Here is a 26,143-nt window from a genome sequence, read left to right as displayed (position 1 = left end):
CCCCTGTTGCTTTAGCTGATTGGTCAACGTTTTGTCCACCCCAATTCTCAAGCCCAGCCAATCCCCTTTCCCCCAGCCATATAAAGGTCAACATGACATGAGACATGTAACTACCTCTGGTTTCCGACGTCCCGCTGCCGCTGCTGCTGTGCGTCACACGAGAAGTCCCGCTGCGTCTCCAGCCCGATCAATCCATTAAAACATTCTGACCTGAGATCAGATTCATACGGAGGTTTCCGCCAGACACACACTGGTCTGATGAACCCATTCTGACCTGAGATCAGATTCTAAAAAAAATGTCAGTCGTTCTTCGATTTTTTTCAAAAATAGCAGACCTACAAGCTCGTATCGCGCCACTCGGTGGCGCGATACGAGCTTGTAGATCTGCTATTTTTAAATAGCTAAAGCATAACATGATGCCGACACCAAAATGGGTGCCCGGTCAGAATGGGATAAGACCCCGAGGCCGCTTCTAAAAAAGAAAAATGTCTTCAAAAATCAGTTGCACAGTTCTCTGGAAAAAACCTTCAGTATGTTCCTATGTTATGTGGTTTCACGCTGAGGAAAGGCCTGTGGGCCGAAATGTCCTGCATGTTCTGCTGTATTAAACAAGGATCAAAGTGAGTGCTGCTATTCCTTTATATAGACTATTTTAGCCGGAACCGTGCACCCCGATGCACATTACACACACTGTATACTGTATACTGTACCCACCTCATCTCCTGACCTAACCATAACCGCAAGCACGGGAGCAGACGCTATAGTCCGACATGCCCTGTCTGAATTGCATGCGGTCCCCCAACTTTTTCCATGTCAAGGACCTCTTACTGTGTACAGTATGCATAGAGGGTATATGCGCATGCATGAAGTGAGTGCCGGATTGAGTAGCGAAGTGTGTTTAAAAAATATATATATATCCTGACACACAGACCCATATAATGTAGCTAAAACGACACCGGTGCGTTCCCGGCTGTAAAGGGTTGACCTGCCTCCCGTCTTGTTCTCTTCATGGATTATCTTCATGGATTATCTCCCTCTGTCCGACAGCTCTATGGTTGTGCACCAGTGAGCCAGGAAAGCAGACCAACAACCTATTGCCACTTCAGTACCTTTAACAACTAGACTGTACTGTAGTGTAGCCTATCCTCCCCCCATTCTGGGCAGCATGCCACCATGGGCCGGTTGAGTTTAACCCATTCTGACCTGAGATCAGATTCATACGAGGTTTCCGCCGGACACACACTGGTCTGATGAACCCATTCTGACCTGAGATCAGATTCTAAAAAATGTCAGTCGTTCTTCGATTTTTCAAAAAATAGCAGACCTACAAGCTTGTATCGTGCCACTCGGTGGCGCGATATGAGCTTGTAGATCTGCTATTTTTAAATAGCTAAAGCATAACATGATGCCGACACCAAAATGGGTGCCCGGTCAGAATGGGTTAAAAATAGGAAAACAGTCAGCGAATGATATATCGTGATCCACAAGACTGCCCATAATATTCCACCACTGCCTTGGGTGAGGGAGGGGGGGGGGGGGGCAGAAATGTCTAGCCGGAAACCTCTTATCTCCCGTTTAATTTAATTTAATTTTTTCAGCTTTTTTTCATAAATTAACGCCCGCCTATACGTGATCACACTACGGCGTCAAACGAGAGCATGAAAAAGTAGCATCTGCTTGTCGATCTGCTGCTGTTTTTTTATTTGAATCCTGAAAAGTATAACAACTAGTTTTGGACATATGAGGTTTACACAGCCAACGGAGACGATAGTGATGTTGTCACCGAAAAGCCTGTGCCGTGCTGACAGGCATCTTTTATGTATTTATGTGCTGCAGTGAGCCTCCACCCCTCCCCCCCCAAACCCCCTGGTGATATGTTGGCCTTTTCCCAAGAAAATCCTTCGCAGCTGTGATGGTTCCCTAAGATTTTTTTATTTTATTTTCTAAATTCAAGGACCTCCAGTTCAGTTTGGTATCCATTAGGCACTGTTGAGTAAACCAAGTGGTTTGTATTTAATGTATTTATGTGCTGCAATTAGCCTCCACCCCCCCAACCCCTGGTGATATGTTGGCCTTTTCCCAAGAAAAATCCTTAACAGCTGTGACGGTTCCCTAAGATTTATCTAAATTCAAGGACCTCCAGTTCAGTTTGGTATCCATTTAGGCACTGTTGAGTAAAAAGTGGACCCCACGACGTGTCACGTCGTGTTTCGAGCATTCAGATCTCTTACTTTTGGTGCTTTTGTGTGTCGCTGTAGTACGACCAAGCTTGAATTTACGAGAAAAAAAAACCGTTCACCTCCAGGGATGCAGCATTTTTTTGGTCTAATAGACGTCTAATATTCGTCTAAAGGGCCGTCTAAAAATGGGATAAAAAACGTCTAAAAATGAAAGTTTTTTTAGACGTCTATTCTTAGATTAGACGTTGATTAGCGGTTGATTAGACGTCTATATATAGACGTTTAAACGACCGCTAATCAACGTCTATAATTGCTCAGTGGGAGGCCTCTACAGGGGGGCTTAGCTCTCTTCACTACCCCCAGCGTTTAGTCTGTTTTCTGGGTGTGCAATCAGGAAAAGCGTAGGCAAGTGGTACCTGCATGGTAGGCCTGCCTTTACTTTACTTGAGGATTGCAAGTATACTTTATCGTTGCTGTCGGCCATAAATTAACCCATTCTGACCGGGCACCCATTTTGGTGTCGGCATCATGTCATGCTTTAGCTATTGAAAAATAGCAGATCTACAAGCTCATATCGCGCCACCGAGTGGCGCGATACGAGCTTGTAGGTCTGCTATTTTTGAAAAATCGAAGAGCGACTTGACATTTTTTAGAATCTGATCTCAGGTCAGAATGGGTTCATCAGGACCAGTGTGTGTCCGGCGGAAACCTCGTATGAATCTGATCTCAGGTCAGAATGGGTTAACACTTGATCTCACTACAGCGTCACATGAATGCATCAGACAGTAGCAGATCCGTAAGCTTGAAATGAGGCGCAAAGTGACACGTTTAGATCTGCTATCTGACACTTCTCCTCCACTGCTTCAGAGAGGCAGTTGTACTGTTTGTAGTACTGCAATACAATAATGTGGCAGCTTTCAGTTAGTTAGTACTTACATGTACTTTGCATAATGCAAATTTACCCCTGAAGCTCCATTCTGATCCCGTTCAATTTACAATTTACAATTTAGGCATTTAGCAGACGCTCTTAATCCAGAGCGACTTACATTTAAGCAAGAACAAAAGCATGGGAATACATCACATAAAAGCATTTATCATGAAACATGCGTAAGCTAAGAAGGTAACAGTGGAATATCTATATAATGAAACTATACATACACTATACATATAAACTATACATATTTACTACTATGCTATACATATGTACTATGGCGTGCTATGACTATATACAATACAATTATAGTGCTGTCTACATAACATGCTATAAGTCTGTGTCAAATGCTATCTAAGCCAACAGAAATGCTATCTAAGGGGTTAGGGTAAGGGGTAAGTGCTATGGGCCATGATGGAGTCTGAAAAGGTGGGTTTTCAGGCTACGGCAGAAGATTGGGAGTGATGCTGCAGTTCTGACTGCAATGGGAAGTGCATTCCACAGTTTTGGAGCCAGAAGGGAGAAGAGTTTGGGACGTGTGGAGCGTTGTCCCGGCGTTTTTAGTGAGGGTACTTCCAGCTTCCCTGCGTTGGCTGATCTGAGTGCGCGGGAGGGTTTGTAGGGTTCAATCATACTTGTAAGATATGGGGGAGCCATACCTTTGGTTGCTTTGAATGCCAGCATCAGAGTTTTGTATTCTGTGCGGGCAGCGACCGGGAGCCAGTGGAGGGAGCGGAGCAGGGGGGAGACATGCTATTCAAAAATCTACCAGCTCATCAATTTTACTGTAGTATTTTTGGACTTTTACTGAAGTCACATTTTGAATATTTTACACTGTGGCATTGCTATTTTTACATAAATATTAAACAGAGTATTTAATCTACCACTGAGCGTATAGGGAATGTTGATGTGTTTGTACTTTGAGTATTTCCAATTTCCAATACTTTTACTTCTACTCCAACTCCACTATCTCAGATCCAAATATTGTACTTTTACTCCACAGCAATTATTTGACAGCTATAGTTAACACGAACATGTTGATTATTATTACAAACAACCACTTCAGCCCTACAGTATATACCGTACATTTCGGCCATTCGAAAATAGCCGATCTACAATCAGGTCTCCTACGACGCATTGTGAGCTTGTAGATGCATTTGAAAACTTGGGCAAAATGGGCACATTCTACATAATGAGTACTTTCTACTTTGGCTATACTTTAAGTACTTTAAGTACATTTTGAATTCCTGACTTTTACTCGCAAAAGAGTATTTCTACATTGCAGCATTGATACGTTTAACCCTTTCTGACCGGGCACCCATTTTGGTGTCGGCATCATGTCGTGCTTTAGCTATTGAAAAATAGCAGATCTACAAGCTCATATCGCGCCACCGAGTGGCGCGATACGAGCTTGTAGGTCTGCTATTTTTTTTAAATCGAAGAACGACTTGACATTTTTTAGAATCTGATCTCGGGTCAGAATGGGTTCATCAGACCAGTGTGTGTCCGGCGGAAACCTCGTATGAATCTGATCTCAGGTCAGAATGCTGTCTCCCTGCCTCGCTTGCTGTTAACCTGCTGCTCATGAAGTTTTTTGCAAATCCCACCGCCTCCCCAGCATCCACCTGTGTACAGGCTCTGTTTCTAGACCCCCCTGCATGGGGTTCTTATTCATTCCCTGTAACTCTACTTGCCTTATAAGTTATAATTTAACTAAAATGTTAATGTTACAGGGAATGAATAGGGACAGTCGAGCCCTGACGCCAATCTATGCTTCATATTATCTATGCTCAATTATGCTCAATAAATATAATATTCTAAATTCACTCTAAGAGTTGTCTGACTGAACTTTAAGTAAAGATTGCGAGTATACCGCAGTCCCACCACTGGGGAACATGGTGCTTTAACCCGTTCTGACCTGAGATCAGATTCATACGAAGGTTTTCCACTGGACACACACTGGTCTGATGAACCCATTCTGACCTGAGATCAGATTCTAAAAAATGTCAGTCGCTCTTCGATTTTTCAAAAATAGCAGACCTACAAGCTCGTATCGCGCCACTCGGTGGCGCGATATGAGCTTGTAGATCTGCTATTTTTCAATAGCTAAAGCATAACATGATGCCGACACCAAAAATGGGTGCCCGGTCAGAATGGGTTAAAAATATTCTTCAGAACCAGACCGAGGCAGTGGTGGTGGTGGTGCCGGGTCCAGAGGGGATGCAATGTTGTACTGCAGCTTGAGAAGAAGATGGCCCTGAGATAATCAGCAATCAGGGAGCGTGATTAATCTTAATCACAGGGTCATACTGGAGTCCCAGCTCTCATTAAGGAATGTAAGTGAGTAGCACTGGAGAGCAGAGGGCTTCTTGTGAATGGCGCCGTGCTTTAACCCATTAAGACCTCAGGCACATTCTATACGAATAATGCCCTTCAAAATCAGTGTTTCTCAAAGCATTTGCATGCCAAGGAGAACCCCCAAATCGATGTGTATTTGGCTGCGGGCCCCCCCTTTCTGTAAAAGTGTTGTGCCAGTGACCCCTCACACCCATGTGAACTGAGTGGTGCAATTCCCCCCCCCACCCCCCCCTCTCCCCTCTCTCTCTCTCTCTCTCTCTCTCTCATTAGCAGCACTATCCCTCTCTCTGTTTCTGGCGCCCCCTACTGGTACTAATAAGTCATATACTCGTGCTCAGATACACACGCATACGCACAGACATTGCTGGTTGTAGGAGTGGTTGCACCACTCAAAGAAATAATAATATTATTAATACTTTCAAGATTTTTCTAAAATATCATACATACAATGCAGTGCGGCACGAAGTAATGCACCGTATAGGCTTGTAGATCTGCCATTTCTTATAGCCACGACTTTTTGCCTGAGGAATGTCTATGGCCGAAAGCTTGCACAGTATTAAGAATAATTCGCAGTGTTTTCGCAGTGTGTGGAGGCTCCCTTTAAATTTAATTTAATTTGAATGGCCAATGCTATAAAAATCTAAATTACGTGGATGCTTTCTCGGGTTTAATGCGTTAATTCCAATATAAAGTGAAGTATTAATCAGGGAGTAATAGTGATTTATTAGCAGGGGATGTGATGGAGGGGTCGGGCCTAATGACGGCTCCTGACAAGCTTTAAGAGTTGTTTAGCAGAGAGAGAGAGAGAGAGGAACTTTGCATGATGAATATCCCCCCCAAAATAAATGGCCCCTGATATGATAGATCTGCTACTTTCAGCTGTTTCAGGTATTTTGAAGAACCAACTTCTAGGGATCTGAACCAATTAATTTGGTTCAAAATTAGGCGGGGGAAAAAAAACGAACTGAACCCGTTCAACCCTGGCGGGAAGGGGAGGCCTTTGAGAAGCAGTGTGGGTGTCAGCCACTTTGGAGTATTATTGAGGGCACTGTCTCTTTGACTATCTTTACCCATTATGACCTGAGATCAGATTCATACGAGGTTTCCGCCGGACACACACTGGTCTGATGAACCCATTCTGACCTGAGATCAGATTCTAAAAAATGTCAGTCGCTCTTCGATTTTTCAAAAATAGCAGACCTACAAGCTCGTATCGCGCCACTCGGTGGCGCGATATGAGCTTGTAGATCTGCTATTTTTCAATAGCTAAAGCATAACATGATGCCCACACCAAAATGGGTGCCCGGTCAGAATGGGTTAAATACCAATCCCATTGGTATTCTACCCGGAGCCATCCCAAACTAACAGCTTGTGTTAGCTCTGCCGTCGCTGTTTGAATGTCCCTGTGAACGGATTAATGAAATGCACATTTTAAAGCGTTTTGTATAAAGGCCGCTTTACATACATTACCTACATACATACAGTTTAATACACCATTTACCATTTTGTGAATGATTTATTAATAGCAGTATGTGTTCTTTCCTCCAGGGAACACCAGCCCAGTTATGTGAATGGCTGTGTTAATAGCGTGATTCTTTTCCAGGGTACACCGGCCAGTTTAGTGCGCTACAGAGTGGACCAGGACTTGTCTCCATACAGTGGCAGCATCTTTGACGTGGAACCGGAGACCGGCCGTATCGTCACCAAGGTCAACCTGAATGAAGACCCTATGCTCGTTTTTCTGGTAAGTGATGCGTGGAGTGCGTGTGTGCGTGCGTGCGTGTGCAGCATAATGTTGCGGTCTGGCAGAAAACTCCATAGTCTTAACTTTTTGTGTTATGGCGTAAATTAACTTCCTACTTGATCGTACTACAGCGTCACACACATACGTAGTATCAAAAGCTGCAGATCCACAAGTTGAAAAAGAACATGAGTTCTATAGTGGATCCAATGTACAGTAGTTCTTATTTATAAAACGCAAAGACACACTTAACTACTTTTACTTTATTGTTTTTTATTTTTTTCTGAAATAGCCAAGTGTAGATGTGCCATTTTTTGCACGACGAAGTCGGGCATTCGTTTTTTCCGAGAAAAACAAAGTTGAAACATGGAGATACAAGGTTTCTGCCTAACGACAACGATATGATTAGTACACTATTGTTTTTTTTTCCTGCAGTAATAATCACCACCAGCCTTTATTGTGCCAGTGGGATAACAACAAACACAAAAGAACAACAAATACAGCACAAAATAAAAGCAATTTACATAGAATCCCCATGTGAGACAGTTTTGGAGTATTATTGAGGGCACTGTCTCTTTGACTATCTTAAATACCAATCCCATTGGTATTCTACCCGGAGCCATCCCAAACTAACAGCTTGTGTTAGCTCTGCCGTCGCTGTTTGAATGTGCCTGTGAATGGATTAATGAAATGCACATTGTAAAGCGTTTTGTATAAATGCCGCTTTACATACATTACCTACATACATACTGTACAGTTAATACACCATTTACCATTTTGTGAGTGATTATTAATATTAATTAATTAATATTAATATATATTGTTTAATGCGGCAACGGCTGAATGGACAAAACATTTTTTGTCCATCTCAAAGTTATGCATTTCCGTCCAGATGGCATGATTGTAACGTGATGGTTGAGAGGATGATAATAATAATAATAATGATAATAATAGCTCAAAATGATGGCATGATTGTAACGTGATGGTTGAGAGGATGATAATAATAATAATAATGATAATAATAGCTCAAAATGATATAGCGCTTTTCTAAGTACCCAAAGCGCTTTACATAAAACACTAGGAACAAACTTTATTCAAGAAAACAAAACAAAAAAAACAAAGCAAAACGAATACAATATTACTGCAAGGTTAAAAACATAAAAGGCTAAGCAAGGGATGGGGCGACATCTTAAACCAGACCTCAGTGGGGGAAAGCTATTTTGAAGAGGTGGGTTTTGAGTGAGGTTTTGAAGGAGAGGAGGGAGAGGGCATTCCAGAGGTTGGGGGCAGAGACATAGAAGGCCTTGCAGACCTTCAGAAGATCAGCTTTTTCAAAAGATGATTTGTTTTATTATCTCTCCTTTTTTCCTTTGGACAGAGATAGAAAAGTGCATAATGGCTTCAGGGTGTCCGTTTACATTATAGAAAACTAAGAAATAAAGTCCCTAACCGCATGAGAAACAGAAATACAATTACTAAACCTAACTACCCTAACTAATAAAAACACAATAAATTGGATCACAAAACAAAAGTGACTAAATAAATACCCTTACGGGATGCACAAAGGACGGTGTAACATTAAATAGGGAAATATAAACAGGACAATGCATAACAATAGGGAATTGGACAATAAATAACTTAGGAGCTGACTAATGAAATGACGAACAAACGCTAAGGGTCACATAATGACTCAGAACTAACACAAAACAAAGCATATTCCAACTTATCGCCCTTATTCCCAAATTAACCAAATGCAATAATAATTACAATAATCAGAAGGACAGCAGTCTGTAACAGTAGTGAATTATTTGTTTGACGGGGAGCCAGTGTATCTTGGAGGACAGGTGTGATGTGGTCTCTGGTCTCTTCATATTTTGATGAGATATTGATGAGTGCTAGGCGTGTGATGTCTTTATCATTCATTTGAGAAAGCATATGGTGCGTGGGAAGGCCAATTATCTATCTGCATGTAAAAAAGTTATACCGGTAATTTATATTCCGTTAGCTTTGAGCAATTTAACACTATACACATCATTTGTGTATATTATTTAATTATTTATTAGCATGCCAATACTACTGCCTGGAAGACACTATTGCAATGAATGTGTAAGACAGTGTGTGTGTGTGTGTGTGTGTGTGTGTGTGTGTGTGTGTGTGTGTGTGTGTGTGTGTGTGTGTGTGTGTGTGTGTGTGTGTGTACATGTGTGTGTGTACATGTGTGTGTGTGTGCGTGCGTGTGGTCTTCTGCAGCTGTACGTGATCGCCTATGATGACGGGGATCCTATAAAGTTCAACACCACCGTGGTAGAGATCACTGTGCTGCAGCCCTCACGCATCCCCATCTTCACCCAGGAGGACTTCAGGTAAAGAACTATTCCTCATGGTGGTGATCCTCAGCCGAGAAGACTCCTTCACCTGGTACATGCTTATACAGCTGTAGCAGGCAGCTCCAGGTCATAGTGCTATAGAGAATATGCACATCTTTCCACCAATCTCATCTAGACTGAGTGGCAGAACATATGATATGAGCAGCACTAGCATTGGAGTTTGGAAGTGCTCGTTGGAATTTGGAATTTGGAAATCACCCAACGGTCCTGCGTACCTTGTGTTTTTTTACCCATTCTGACCTGAGATCAGATTCATACGAGGTTTCCGCCGGACACACACTGGTCTGACGAACCCATTCTGACCTGAGATCAGATTCTAAAAAATGTCAGTCGTTCTTCGATTTTTCAAAAATAGCAGACCTACAAGCTCGTATCGCGCCACTCGGTGGCGCGATATGAGCTTGTAGATCTGCTGTTTTTAAATAGCTAAAGCATAACATGATGCCAACACCAAAATGGGTGCCCGGTCAGAATGGGTTTTAATTGCCATAATGCAGGACGTGGCTTTATTGAAGACGAACGCTTCCAAACTCTGACACTTGATAATAATCACCTCATCAGACGAGGAGTCGACTCGACTGCAACTTTTACTGGCAGCAAGTCGACTTTGAAAAATCACAAGTCGTTAATGCCAAACGGTATAAGGCTTTTTGAAACAAAACAACCAGTCTTTTGCATTCACTTTGGGACAAATTGCAGCATTTATTGTCTATTGGAAAAGTATACAAAGCAGCTTTGTTTATATGTGCAGTAGGTCTAGCGGTCTACTCGGTACAGGTTGGCTAACCTTTTATCGCAACAGTTCAGAAGCCAGCTCAGTGGCCTTGTGGTTAGAGTGTCCGCCCTGAGACTGGGAGGTCGGGGTTCGATCCCCGGCCGGGTCATACCAAAGACTCTAAAAATGGGACCCAGTGCCTCCCTGCTTGACACTCAGCATCAAGGGTTGGATTGGGGGTAAGTCCCTGCGACATACTGTACTAGCGTCATGTCCAGGGGATGTACTTGTACATCAAGCTGCCTCACGCTAGATAGGCTCCTGATAGGCTCCTGCCCTATGAGATAGGCTCCTGACCTATGGGCCTCATGGCTCGGCAAGGCTACTTACTATGTTTCCAAACTCCCTTTGGGGTGTGTGCAATCTGTGGGAAGAATGTGTGTCTGATGTCTTCTCAGTGTAGTGGGCAGGTGTTTAGAACGTGTAGCTCTGGATTCCACTGTGTCTGTGGGTTTGCTCGCGTTCTTTGCCTAAGCTTGTACCGTGTTGTGTCTGTACTTGGCGGTGTGCTGTGAGAACCCTGTGACTGTGTGTGTTGAGGCTGTACTTGGTGGTGTGCTGTGAGAACCCTGTGACTGTGTGTGTTGAGGCTGTACTTGGTGGTGTACTGTGAGAACCCTGTGACTGTGTGTGTTGTGTCTGTACTTGGTGGTGTACTGTGAGAACCCTGTGACTATGTGTGTTGTGTCTGTACTTGGTGGTGTACTGTGAGAACCCTGTGACTGTGTGTGTTGAGGCTGTACTTGGTGTACTGTGAGAACCCTGTGACTGTGTGTGTTGAGGCTGTACTTGGTGGTGTACTGTGAGAACCCTGTGACTGTGTGTGTTGGGTCTGTACTTGGTGGTGTACTGTGAGAACCCTGTGACTGTGTGTGTTGGGTCTGTACTTGGCGGTGTACTGTGAGAACCCTGTGACTGTGTGTGTTGAGGCTGTACTTGGTGGTGTACTGTGAGAACCCTGTGACTGTGTTTGTTGTGGCTGTACTTGGCGGTGTACTGTGAGAACCCTGTGACTGTGTGTGTTGAGGCTGTACTTGGTGGTGTACTGTGAGAACCCTGTGACTGTGTGTGTTGTGGCTGTACTTGGTGGTGTACTGTGAGAACCCTGTGACTGTGTGTGTTGTGGCTGTACTTGGTGGTATACTGTGAGAACCCTGTGACTGTGTGTGTTGTGGCTGTACTTGGTGGTATACTGTGAGAACCCTGTGACTGTGTGTGTTGTGGCTGTACTTGGTGGTATACTGTGAGAACCCTGTGACTGTGTGTGTTGTGGCTGTACTTGGTGGTATACTGTGAGAACCCTGTGACTGTGTGTGTTGTGGCTGTACTTGGTGGTATACTGTGAGAACCCTGTGACTGTGTGTGTTGTGGCTGTACTTGGTGGTGTACTGTGAGAACCCTGTGACTGTGTGTGTTGGGTCTGTACTTGGTGGTGTACTGTGAGAACCCTGTGACTGTGTGTGTTGGGGCTGTACTTGGCGGTGTGCTGTGAGAACCCTGTGACTGTGTGTGTTGTGGCTGTACTTGGCGGTGTGCTGTGAGAACCCTGTGACTGTGTGTGTTGGGGCTGTACTTGGCGGTGTGCTGTGAGAACCCTGTGACGGTGTGTGTTGTGGCTGTACTTGGCGGTGTGCTGTGAGAACCCTGTGACGGTGTGTGTTGTGGCTGTACTTGGTGGTGTACTGTGAGAACCCTGTGACTGTGTGTGTTGAGGCTGTACTTGGTGGTATACTGTGAGAACCCTGTGACTGTGTGTGTTGTGGCTGTACTTGGTGGTATACTGTGAGAACCCTGTGACTGTGTGTGTTGAGGCTGTACTTGGTGGTATACTGTGAGAACCCTGTGACTGTGTGTGTTGTGGCTGTACTTGGTGGTGTACTGTGAGAACCCTGTGACTGTGTGTGTTGGGTCTGTACTTGGTGGTGTACTGTGAGAACCCTGTGACTGTGTGTGTTGGGGCTGTACTTGGCGGTGTGCTGTGAGAACCCTGTGACTGTGTGTGTTGTGGCTGTACTTGGCGGTGTGCTGTGAGAACCCTGTGACTGTGTGTGTTGGGGCTGTACTTGGCGGTGTGCTGTGAGAACCCTGTGACGGTGTGTGTTGTGGCTGTACTGTACTTGGCGGTGTACTGTGAGAACCCTGTGACTGTGTGTGTTGGGGCTGTGTTGGGCAGTGGTGGAAAGTAACTAAGTACATTTACTTAACCCATTTTGACCTGAGATCAGATTCTAAAAATGTCTTCTACATCCTGACAGTTTTCTGAAAAAGCTAGGTTTCTGTCAGTCGATTTTTCATTTTTTCGTTTGTTTTAATAATATTTGTTTTATTTGGAAAGAGCAGTACATTACAGATAACATTTTCACATATGACACACGAGCAATTCCCAAGATTTTTCCTCTTTTTTTTCTCCCACCCCTCTTCCCTCCCTCATCCCCCCTCCATGTGGCTCCAACTCCAATGTCTCTGTATAGTCCTTTTTCATGTGACATCAAGTCCACACTTAAACAGGGACAAACAGGGCAATATCACTTCAGATTGTAACATTTCAGGAGGACAGAAAGAAAAGAGTGGGCAGAAAAAGACAGACAAAAAAACAACCAGATCTGCTATTTTTCAATAGCTAAAGCATAACATAATACTAACACCAAAAGGGGTTAAGTACAATTTTGAGTTATTTGTACTTTACTTGAGTATTTCCGATTTCCAGTACTTTTACATCTACTCCACTACATCTCAGAGGCAAATATTGTACTTTTACTCCACTCCACTACAATTATTTGAAAACTTACTTACTTTGTAGATTGTTATTGCAAAACATCCATTAACCACTTCAGCCCTATATGCATTTTGGTCATTTGAAAATAGCTGAGCTTGTAGATCTGCTCTTTTGAGCGGCGCCTCCGCTCCATTACGCAAAATATACTGCAACTTTAAAGCTATTGTGAGAATGCGACAGGAACTTGTTGCATTATCAATAATGTATTCTGCAAATAACGGCCATCAGAGTTAAAGGAGAATTCCATGCTAGAATGCTTTCTTATCTTTCTTACCTTTCTTTGTAGTCGTTACGTCCCCACCAAAGAGGTCCAGGTGTTTTTTTTGTGCAAAAACTCCTTATTGGCTATTTTCCCTACCATAAGCCCTCAATGAATTGCATTGCATTGAATGGGAATTGAATGGGGCTATGGGGTGTTATGCTAGTTTGCTTATTTCCATCGAAAGAAGCAGTAAAGTGTGACACTTGGGATATTATTTACATTATGAAGAGAGGATATATACAAAGAAATTATAATTTTGAGCGATGGAAATAAGCAAATTAGCACAACACCCCATAGCCCCATTCAATTCCCATTTAATTCAATGCAATTCATTTAGGGCTTATGGTAGGGGAAATAGCCAATAAGGAGCTTTTGCACGAAATAACACCTGGACCTCTTTGGTGGGGACGTAACAACTACAAAGAAAGGTAAGAAAGCCTTTTAGTATGGAATTCTCCTTTAATATTAGGTTAATATTCACAGGACTATACAAAGCATCATAATTTGAAAACAAAAGTTAAACTAAGTAAGGAACAACTTTGTACTTGAATCTGTAATGTGTAACTTTTTTTTAATGAATATTATTTTGTCCAATCTGTATCAAAAGGGCATGTCTCGCCTAGACACAGAAGCGGATTTAATTCATCCCAAAACAGCAAACAGGCTCAGGCTATATGAGCTCAATGGTCAAAATGTCAGCACTTGTCATGCTGCCTAAGGGAAAGGGGGGCATTTGCATTTCTTTCACGGCAGTGTTTTACAGACTGGTAAAAGGGCAGGGGATCAAGCCCCCTTTTGATGTCTGTGTGCGCGTGCTTGCCGTACAAAGTTCCGTGTTTGTAGTGTTGCGGTATGTAGCCTGGGTTGGCCCTGAGACCTTTAAAGCATTCTGACCTGAGATCAGATTCATACGAAGTTTCCGCCGGACACACACTGGTCTGATGAACCCATTCTGACCTGAGATCAGATTCTAAAAATGTCAGTCGTTCTTCGATTTTTTTCAAAAATAGCAGACCTACAAGCTCGTATCGCGCCACTCGGTGGCGCGATATGAGCTTGTAGATCTGCTATTTTTAAATAGCTAAAGCACGACATGATGCAGACACCAAAATGGGTGCCCGTTCAGAATGGGTTAAAGCAAAGCTGGTTAGGAAGTGGATTGATTCAACACGTGTAGACAGATCAGTCACAGTCAAGGTGGGGGAGACTTCACACACTTTTCTAATAGAATTTCAGATGGCTTTTATGCGTTAAACAGTCAGCATAAGTCCTGCCCAACCTTTCAACACTTCAGCTGAGTGTGTGTGTGTGTGTGTGTGTGTGTGTGTGTGTGTGTGTGTGTGTGTGTGTGTGTGTGTGTGTGTAGTGCTTGCTTTTCTTCCAGCTCGGAGGAAAGCCTGGTATTCGTTCCAAACTGGCCTGTGTGATCCGGTCTATAGCCACAGATACCAAAAACAACATACGGTGGTTTCGTTTTCCGGTGCCGTTTTGGGTCCCCCCCAATGCCCATTTACATGCTCGATCGAGTATTACTGCTAGTTTTGTCTCGCCAGTTGCTACGAGTTCAAATAAAATATATACCAAATTAATTCTTCATAATAAGCTAAACTACACCGCACCAATTAAGGGTTTTATTGGGTTATAGGCCCCAAAGTGACAGTATGATGCCCTTAACCCATTCTGACCGGGCACCAATTTTGGTGTTAGCATCGTGTCGTGCTTTAGCTATTTAAAAATAGCAGATCTACAAGCTCATATCGCGCCACCGAGTGGCGCGATACGAGCTTGTAGGTCTGCTATTTTTTGAATAATCGAAGAACGACTGACATTTTTTTTAATCTGATCTCAGGTCAGAATGGGTTAATCAGACCAGTGTGTGTCCAGTGGAAACCTCGTATGAATCTGATCTCAGGTCAGAATGGGTTAATCATCTTTTCATGCATGGCCAAATACATTTTGGGGGTCCATGGACATGAAAATGTTTGACAATCACTGCTCTGTCTGAAACATCCCTCACGGATGTGTGTGTGTGTGTGTGTGTCACCACTGTTCTTCCTCTACTGTCTCGCCAAACCGTTCGGTTCTGGGCAAACCCAGAGGAAACACACGCCTCGCAATACTTTTGTGTGAAGCGATGGCACTTTGTTAGCGTGGCAATCTGTGTATAAGCTGTGCCTAGAGCTCCAGAGCACACAATTAAAACACCTCCGCTGCGGCGTTGCCTGCATGACTTAGTGATTTCTGCGCAGGCTTTACGGTGGGTCTCTACTCTCTCCCATCTGTCAGAGGGGAAAGTGGAGCGTGCCGTATGTACAGTCATTGTTGTGAAAGAGAAAAAGAGCTCGCACTGTTGTGAGCACCGCTATCAGCGGGTGCAGCCACCTGCTTTTTTTCAGAGACACACTGTGAGTTTGTAGTTTGGCAAGTGGCCGAAATGTATATACTGTAGGGCTGCATGGTTTGTAGTAATAATCAAAATCTACAAAGTAAAGTAACTAAGGTTTTCAAATAAATGTAGTGGAGTAAAAGTACAATAGTTGGATCCTAGATGTAGTGGAGCAGAATAAACGTATTTCCTCTCCTCTCCTCTCCTCTCCTCTCCTCTCCTCTCCTCTCCTCTCCTCTCCTCTCCTCTCCTCTCCTCTCCTCTCCTCTCCTCTCCTCTCCTCTCCTCTCCTCTCCTCTCCCCTCCCCTCCCCTCCCCTCCCCTCCCCTCCCCTCCCCTCCCCTCCCCTCCCCTCCTGTATTATGGAGGAGACTCACTGGCCATGCTGCAAAATGTGCAGCTGAGCACTGTGTTTCTTTGGCTGCCTGCTGCTTATCTCCCCCACTGCCTTCACAATCTATTCCCAATCACATGACACTCACTTCTTTCCCTTGACACGTCGCAGTTTGCTCGCCTCTCGGCTTCACCTGCCAAGCCCCCAATTCACTCACTTTTCCTCTTACTCTCTCTCTCTCTCTCTCTCTCTCTCTCTCTCTCTCTCTCTCTCTCTCTCTCTCTCTCTCTCTCTCTCTCTCTCGTGCAGAAACCTCCTACTGTACAGTATATCCATAATGTAACTTTTTGTGATTTTAAAAAAGCATCAAAAGTAGAAGATCTGCAAGCTTGAAATGTGGTGCGAAGCTTGTAGCTCGGTGCGAAGCTTTGTATAGCTTGCGAAGGGCTTGTAGATCGGCCTGTAGAGCGGCCTTTGCCTTTCTTTCCTAGTGTGTTGTCTGTGCGTGTGCATGTTTGTGCACGTGCACTTGATTGATTCAGTGTGAGGTTTTGGTTCTGTGTAATTAAATGATCATTAGTCATCTATTACAGTACATCGACTTCGGTCTCAAACCATTGGTCGCCCCATTGATTTAATTGCCGTGTTTGTGTCCACGCAGCAGCAGCAGTGGCAGTTTCTATTGTTGTTCTATTGTTTTTACATGATTTTGCTAGCAGAGCAGAGCACACACTCCGGGCGCAACAACAGTAATAAGTCTGCTCGCCTTCACCTGCCAAGCCCTTAATTCACTCACTTTTCCTCGTACTGTATGAGATGTGGGGTATTATAACACTGTCCACATTCCCTGTAGCGTTAAACTCTTACACCTCATACCCACAGCTTGAGCACCCTGAGCCTGACACCCTGGGTTAAACTGTTCACGTGGGTAAAGCAGCCATGTCAGCATTGAGCATACCGTTTATCTAGTATTAAGCCACGTATCGACAAACAAACAAACACAGCAGACAGGTTCCCCCACTAATCACCAAGCATGTCTGGCAGACAGGTGCCCCCACTAATCACCAAGCATGTCTGGTAGACAGGTGCCCCCACTAATCACCAAGCATGTCTGGCAGACAGGTGCCCCCACTAATCACCAAGCATGTCTGGTAGACAGGTGCCCCCACTAATCACCAAGCATGTCTGGTAGACAGGTGCCCCACTAATCACCAAGCATGTCTGGCAGACAGGTGCCCCCACTAATCACCAAGCATGTCTGGTAGACAGGTGCCCCCACTAATCACCAAGCATGTCTGGTAGACAGGTGCCCCACTAATCACCAAGCATGTCTGGCAGACAGGTGCCCCCACTAATCACCAAGCATGTCTGGTAGACAGGTGCCCCCACTAATCACCAAGCATGTCTGGTAGACAGGTGCCCCCACTAATCACCAAGCATGTCTGGCAGACAGGTGCCCCCACTAATCACCAAGCATGTCTGGCAGACAGGTGCCCCCACTAATCACCAAGCATGTCTGGGCAGACAGGTGCCCCCACTAATCACCAAGCATGTCTGGCAGACAGGTGCCCCCACTAATCACCAAGCATGTCTGGGCAGACAGGTGCCCCCACTAATCACCAAGCATGTCTGGCAGACAGGTGCCCCCACTAATCACCAAGCATGTCTGGGCAGACAGGTGCCCCCACTAATCACCAAGCATGTCTGGCAGACAGGTGCCCCCACTAATCACCAAGCATGTCTGGCAGACAGGTGCCCCCACTAATCACCAAGCATGTCTGGGCAGACAGGTGCCCCCACTAATCACCAAGCATGTCTGGCAGACAGGTGCCCCCACTAATCACCAAGCATGTCTGGCACAGAGTCATCTAGTCAGAGAGATAACGCGTACAGCACAATGCATAAAAATGCGTCAGCCCTCGATCAGCCGTGGTTGAGGTGCCCAACAGGCTCAATCACACTTACTTTCAACTTGTTTTGAGCATGTCATTAAAGGCAAGACATTTTCAAAAACGTCCCAGACCCACATGAACGCACGCAGGGTGCCGGGCCGATTCCGGCGAGCCACCCCGCGTCCGAAACGGTTGAGAAATGACAGTTACCGTGTGGAGGTCCCTCTACTGTACCCTACTGTCACTGTACTGGCACACCTGAAATCATCATATATACAGTTAATATGTGCGTGTGTGTTTGTGTGTGTGTGTGTGTGTGTTAGGTTGCGCACAGGTGGTAAAAAAACAACCATGCTGTTTTCATGCTCAGACGCACCCAGCCAGCCAGATACCCATGGCCAGCCAGACACACACATAGCTCCGTAAGGGAGTGGTTGCACCACTCAAAAGGTCTGGGACCGAGTCCACTTCAATTTGGCATAGAGTAGCGCAAGCGTCGATCACTCTCTGCTGATTTCTGATCGTCTGCACCTTTGTTAAATTGACACACACACACACGTACACTACACACAGACACTCCTCTCTCTCTATCTGTCGCTCTAATTAATTAGTCTCATGCCGCGCAGCTCCGTCTAGATTCTCCCGGCGGATCCTGCCGGGAGCTGCCTATGCCATAGAAAGCATGCTGTAGGTGGACCCCCTGCTGCTAACCATGTCCTTGTGTTTTTCTAAACCATGGCAACAGCCTTGTTAAAGTTCCTATAGATGTGAGCCTGCAGTGGGAGTATTGTGTGTGTGTGTGTGTGTGTGTGTGTGTGTGTGTGTGTGTGTGTGTGTGTGTGTGTGTGTGTGTGTGTGCGTGTGTGTGTGTGTGTGTGCGTGTGCGTGTGTGTGTGTGTGTCTGGCTCTCTAATAGCTGTTGAGCCAATACCTGTGACAGAGGGCTGTCCAGAGACGGCAGAACTGCTGTGACCAGTGGTGCAAAGTAAAGGTACATTTACTCAAGTACTGTACTTGAACCCGTTTTGGTACAGTATAATAAATATACAGTATATATAGCAACATAAATATTTTGTACTTTTTTTAATACATATTTGAAGATTTTCTGAAAACTTAGGTCAGGATTTTAGAATCAGTATTTGCTATTTTTGAATTGGAGTCCTGAGAAGTAATCTTTTTTATTTCATTTCAAATGCATTTTAGTTATAGTTATGTTAACCTTATGAACTAAATACAAATACATTGGACATAAAAAAAAAAAAACATTTTAATACTAGTAATTTGCTGAAATCAATAATATATCAGTAACCTGCGGGCCGCATTAAGTAATGGTGGCGGCCGCATGTGGCCCATGTATGGTCCAGAGCCGTAGCCACACGAGGCGTCACGTTGACCTTTACCCACTCCGCAGCCATCAATCAGACAGCAAATCCCCTCTGTCGGCCAGAAACCTTTTGTGTTTTCTTCCCGTGAATGAATGCCTCGCTTCATCAGCCTACAGCATCCCACAGAAGCATCAAAGGCATAGCAGATCTGCAAGCATCTCGAAGCCACGTGTTTTTGAGCTCCTAGATCTGCTACTTTTGCTGGTTTTGAATTCAAAACCTGAAAATTAACCCATTCTGACCTGAGATCAGATTCATACGAGGTTTCCGCCGGACACACACTGGTCTGAGGAACCCATTCTGACCTGAGATCAGATTCTAAAAATGTCAGTCACTCTTCGATTTTTCTAAAATAGCAGACCTACAAGCTCGTATCGCGCCACTCGGTGGCGCGATATGAGCTTGTAGATCTGCTATTTTTGAAAAACAGTTTGGGACATTGTGAGGTTTACATACCCGACAGAGACGACAAGGAAAGGTTATTCCAAACAATCACAGTCTCACCGCATCCTTTTTGCAGGTATTATCAGTGGCGGGCTCAATACGTAGCCTACTTAATCCCCCAGTCAGATAAAATGTACGCTGTCCCTGGTCAAATTTGTACTTGAGTTAAAGTACTGGAGTACCTTTCGAATGAAAAAACCAAAAGAGTGAAAAAAAAAATGAAAAAAAAAAAAATACTTAAAGCTGTAACTTTCCTCTTCTACCCTGGATTTGAACCCGGTTTCCTGTGCAAGTGATGACATGTTTACCATTAACCCAATCTGTGCAATCTCGAGATATCTCGAGAATAGCTATTTAATGATTAAAGAGCATTAATCCAGCTTTAAAAATAATATATTTCTACCTTATTTCTGCTTCCGTGGCTGGACCCCGTAGGACTCCCATGGTAGAAACGGCCTACAGTAGGCTACATGCCGATCCAGATTATGCAGATCTACAAGCTCATAACGTTGCATTGCATTGCAATGCTTTGTAGATTTTCCATTTTTGCCAGGCTGCATGGAATGGCCGGGTTTTAAGTGGTTTTAATTCACAATTTAGGAATGTATGAGTCAAACATATAATTTGTCTTTGACATGTGGACTGAAAGTTGTATTTGTATCCAAAATTATTCAATTACCGGTGTACAGTACACTGAGTACAGTACTCAAAAAAATTATTTCGTCTCTTGTCGGGTGCAAACCTCATTATGTCCAAAACTGTTTCCTTTTCAGGATTAAAATAAAAACATAGCAAAGAATTCTACAATCTCAAAATGTGCCGCATTGCGCCATGTTTAGACCTTGTGGATCTGCTACTTTTTATGTTGTTATAATAGTTATAATATGGAGAGATAAGAGGTTTCTGCCCGACGGCATTGATTTAGGTGCAATGCTGTTCATCACTGCTCGCCAGCAAGTGGAAATGTCATCCCAAAGAATCACCGTCGTCGTCACATTTAGCAAGAATGTTAAAAACGTTGACATTTATTCTCTCCTCTGTCGTCCGCTCTTTTGGAACCCTGGAAATGAGATGCCGTTTCTCCGTTTTGTGGAAGGAGAATTTATCCACGTCACTTTCTCAGTTCAGACGGGGGAGCTGCGACTCAAACATAATTTGCCAGATGACTTGTTTCCATGTTTCGTTTCACTGCCGAACATCTCTTTTCTCCCTCAGACACACACGGTAGTAATTCCTACAGGCACTTGTAGCCTTCTCATGAAGGCTTATGCAGTGGTGGAAGAACTACCGGTACTTAGATTATTTAATTTTTTACTCTTTCCCATCGTGTCCTGGTAAATAAATGTCATTCTGAAGAAAACCTGAGATTTGGCATTCAGTAATTGGGTCTTATGATCAAAATGAGAACAGTACAATGGTGTAAAAAAGAAAATTCGACATTTGCCATGGACTCGACCAAGGCTTTTCCATGGATACATTTGTCCGTGAACGGATATATTGAACCCCTGCTTTTGTCCCTCGGCTACCCCCTTCATACAGAATACCCTGCTGCTTCTCTTATAGATAACCTGCTAATCCCAAAGAATAACTATCATAGCCTTTTTTCTCCTCCCGCTGGTGGTTCAGTCAGTGACCTTTGGTTGATATTTAGAGCGTGCGTGTGTGTGTGTGTGTGTGTGTGTGTGTGTGTGTGTGTGTGTGTGTGTGTGTGTGTGTGTGTGTGTGTGTGTGTGTGTGTGTGTGTGTGTGTGTGTGTGTGTGTGTGTGTGTGTGTGTGTGTGTGTGTGTGTGTGTGTGTGTGTGTGTGTGTGTGTGTGTGTGTGTGTGTGTGTGTGTGTGTGTGTGTGTGTGTGTGTGTGTGTGTGTGTGTGTGTGTGTGTGTGTGTGTGTGTGTGTGTGTGTGCGCGTGCGTGCGTGCGTGTGCGTGCGTGCGTGCACTGCTTGCTTGGCGCCTGAGAAGAAAGAGGGCCATGTGATGCGGTCTACTTAACAGAGAAGTGGGGAAAGGTCAACGCTCTAGTGCTGAGAGGTTCGACGTCGGAGAGTCAGCTACTTCAGAACCCGCTGTGGAAAATCAATCGTGTAAGACATGGCCACGAATGAGCGCTGTACATTATGGTCAGGGTTAAGGAGCTGGAGACAGAGACAGTAGATAAAAGAAATACTCTTGAGTTATTCAATTCAGGTAAAAGTAGCAATGATACTACCGATATGAAATATTCTCTGTTAAAAGCAGTGTTGATTTTTTTGACATCAAATTTTGATTAAATTTTTAGTCAAAAGTGCCTTGCCTTTTTGGGTCGCATTCTCACATGTTCTTTAGTAGACTCGATGCGATTGAAGGGTGAAGTTGAATCATTTTTTCTGCGTTTGCGTTCACAACCGCAGCAGGGAACTGCGCAGGGAACTTTATCAATGTGTTCAATTCATAATATTTCATAAATAGTTGGGACGTAAAGTGAAGTAACTTGGAGTGTGTGTGTGTGTGTGTGTGTGTGTGTGTGTGTGTGTGTGCTCGCGCCAGCTTAACACACAAACACCTGGAGGCCACGGACTGTCGCAGGGGGATAAATAAAGACAATGGGAGGCTGTCTAACTACCATAGTAAGAATGCCGCAGGAAACGTCAGTGATTGATTACGTGACAAAAAAGGCATGAATCACGGTTGAATATAGTGCATGTCTTGTGTTTTGATAAGTACATGGCACAGTACCATGATACACTATACTGTAGGTAGGTAGAGGATTTGATGTATCTTGTCGCCCTTGGCTCCGTAAACAGTGGCGAAGTGCTGAGCCCATATAAGCCTCCCACCAGAGAGCTGTCTTTGGCTTAAGCCTCGCTCTTCTCAACAACGGCTAAACAATAAATCTCAGTCCCAGAAGCATGTGCTGCTCTCAGCTCTACATCTGCTCTCAGCACTGATAAGGCAATAAGGCATAGTGCTCACCTCCAGTAGACGTCTATCTACAGTGAAATAGACAGAATCCCCCCCAAAATTGAAGATTTACAAACTCCTAACTCATCACAATGTGACGTGAGATTATACTGAGTAGATCAAGGGTTCCCACACTTTTAAGGCCGAGAACCCCCCCCCTCCAACACACACACACACACACACACACACACACACACACACACACACACACACCCCGACCCAAGCTCACTTTCGCTATAGTTCAACAAAGTATATAGGGCTTAAGTGGTAAAAACAACAACACTTTGGCAAGATAAGTTATCAGAGGAGTAAAGTTGCAGTCATTATTTTAGGTTTACTGTGCATACTAAAGGTGGATTGGTGGGCTAGGCATGGCCTGGTAGTCAGCAGCAGCTCATGCTACTGCACTACATCATGTGCTAATATCTTCTAGCATAGCCTTTGGCTTATTATGAAAAATCACACCCGTGTGAACTGAGTGGTGCAACTACACATGTATTGTTATAGTAACATTACACTGTAGTCTACAGTGTAATGTTAGCCTGTAGCTACATGCTAACCGTTAGCTTCTCTCTTCCCCTTGGAGACTACAGTCAGCATTGATGTGTGTTGCTACGACGCAGCATTGTGTTGCTACGTGCTAGGCACGCATTGTGCAGGCACGCGCATCTACACACACACACACGTGCGATACCGCACGCACGCAGCGCACGCAGCATTGATGTGTGTTGCTACGACGCAGCATTGTGTTGCTACGTGCTAGGCACACATTGTGCAGGCACGCGCATTGTACACACACGCGCAAATTTCACGCATGCGCACACCACTCTACATGATACATGATACAGGTACACGGACATTGCTGGTTTCACGCATGCGCACACCACTCGTGCTCATGACCACTGATACATACAGGTGCACGGACATTACTGGTTGTAGGAGTGGTTGCACCACTCAAAAATACAACTCGCTTGGGATGATCGAATTTGTCCTCACATTTGGAAAGTTTGAGAGGAGCATAATTTGATGGAATTGTATGGTAACAGTTTTGAACTGGAAGTAGTTTAATGTCCCCTCAAACATCACCACTCTGGATTCATCAGTATCCATCGCATGGGTTGAGTTGTATAAATATCTTGGGATTTGGTTGGACAACAAACTTCAAACACCACATTGACGCCTTGGCAAAAAAGCTTAAGTTCACGCTGAGTTTCTTCTACAGAATGAAGTCCTGCCTTTTTTTTTTTTTTTTTTTTTTTTTTTTAAGATATTTTTTTGCGGCTTACGCCTTTTATTGATTTTTGAAGGGACAGACAGTAGGCTGACAGGAAACGGGAGAGAGATGGGGGAAGACATGCAGTAAAGGCCGTGTCGGGCTCGGGAGTCGAACCCGCGGCACACTGCGACTGGATTACCAGTCCGGTGCCCAGACCGTTACGCCACGGCCTGGGCAGTCCTGCTTTTCTAATGCTTCTAGCAAAAAGCTGGTTACAGGCCTCTTCATGTCGCAGCTTGTTTATAGCGATACTGTCTACCGCTTTGCTAGTTCCTCAACTCTGAGCCCCTGTTTCATGCTGCATTGAGGTTTATAACCAATTCCCCCTATAGGACTCATCACTGTACTCTGTACGCCCTAGTGGGTTGGTATTCCTTAACGTCTTGCAGGTTGCAACATTGATATACTCTCATTTATAAAGCCATTCTTGGTAACATCCCATGTTACATTGGTTCTAAATTCTAAAAACTCTCTCAACCTCAGATAAAATGCATGGTTACGCTACAGTACGTCGTGCCCCCAACAAAATCTGAGGCTGGGAAAAAAGCATTGCTTATTTCGGACCCTGGTCTTGGAATGACCTACAGTCCAGACTCAAACTGGCTGCTGTGATTCCCCTAGTGAGCTTTAAAACGATTGCCATGGGCATTGGGCACACTTCCCATACATTGCTCCTGCTTTGACGTATAGCACATTTCCGTTGCTTAGTTTTTTATTTATTAGTCCTTATTGGTCGTGTTCCTGTTCTCCCTTTGAGCTTCTTCGGTAGTGTATTTATGAGCATTGTATGTCTGTCCTGTTTTTTGTTGTTGTGTATTTTTTTTGTTACTGGCAGAGCTGTGTCACTTATTTTGCCTCTTGTCTTGGCCAGTTCACACTTGTAAAAGAGACTTCAGTCTCAAATTGGTTTTTACTGGTTAAATAAAAATAAATAAAAGTAACTGTAGATATTTGGTTATAATTATGGTTTCTCCAGTTGAAAGGCTGTACTGTTGAATGTGCACGTTGTTTATAGCAGTGGCTCTCAAAGTGGGTTCCGGGGACCGACCAGGGGTCCTTGAGGGGGGCTCCAGCCAGGGGCAACTTGCTATAAGTTATTTCTTACGCATAATTACGAACATTTATAACTACTAGTGTACTAAGTAAGAGATAATATATGGCTGAGTGGTCATTGTTGTTTTATTTCGATGGAAATAAGCAAATTAGCACAAAGACCCTCTTTGTTGGGGACAGAACAACTACAGATAACGGTAAGAAAGCCTTCTAGCATGGAATTCTCCTTTAATAGAGTGTCCGCTAGTCCTCACAGAGTGTTATCAAATGTGTGTTGTACTGTTTTGTCTTGCAAGGTTAAATTCCTGTCTGTGGCACTATACTTATCAGACAGTAACAATAAACACCACAATAACAGCAATAAAGCAGCACTAACAGCAGGAAATGACTGATGGCAGCATTACACTCTCATGCGTCTCCTGCATCCTTTTACTTGCACTGGCTCCCATCAATTTTAGAATGCATTTCAAGGTTCTTTTTAATCACATACACAGTCACATAGCCGCCTCCACTGCATAGCACGTGCCTGAGTATGTTGCACTGTGGATTTTGACAGCACAATTTGATTTTGTTTTTGTCATAGTCTTTAGAATACAATTGCATTTAGTTTTAGTCCTATTTTAGTCATACTTTTAGTCTTGTTTTAGTGTCAACTAAAGCTATATGATTGATTTAGTCGACTAAAATGTATCTATGGCAAGCTTTGATGGCGGCATAATGACTGATAGACGGTTTACGCGTGGCTCTGCTCGGGGTGGTTGTCTCATGCGTGGGCGCATGAGATCAAAGATGGCGACCGAGCTTTTGTGTGTTTCGTCCCCCTAGACATTTTTCTCAATAGTCTTTTGAAAATAGTGGATCTGCAAGCTCACAATTAGAGCTCTTCACAGGCCCCACGATTCCGAAAATACCCAAGAGGACGCCTAGACTGGGACACTGCTAGACTAAAGATATAAAATTAAACTGGGACGCTGCTAGACTTTGGAATGAAATAAAAATATAAAATGAAGTGCCGAGCGCCTTTC

General features: G+C 44.1%; 1 protein-coding gene across 1 annotated transcript in view; it reads left to right on the top strand.

Moving 5' to 3' along the window:
• The window catches only part of LOC310865260 (protocadherin-15-like), a gene marked incomplete at both ends in the record, with an annotated part of 422,228 nt that overhangs the window by 269,086 nt on the left and 126,999 nt on the right, over positions 1–26,143 (top strand). The window contains 2 exons of the mRNA XM_083774285.1: positions 7,073–7,213; positions 9,461–9,573. Of these exons, the coding sequence (XP_083630411.1) occupies positions 7,073–7,213; positions 9,461–9,573 (254 nt within the window). The remainder of the gene's footprint in view (positions 1–7,072; positions 7,214–9,460; positions 9,574–26,143) is intronic.

Source organism: Protomyctophum parallelum (genome assembly GCF_964188405.1).
Source record: "Protomyctophum parallelum genome assembly, chromosome: 10".
Classification (NCBI taxonomy): domain Eukaryota; kingdom Metazoa; phylum Chordata; class Actinopteri; order Myctophiformes; family Myctophidae; genus Protomyctophum; species Protomyctophum parallelum.
The sequence above is the reverse complement of the archived record's forward strand: the minus strand, read 5'-3'. Positions and strand labels throughout refer to the sequence as shown.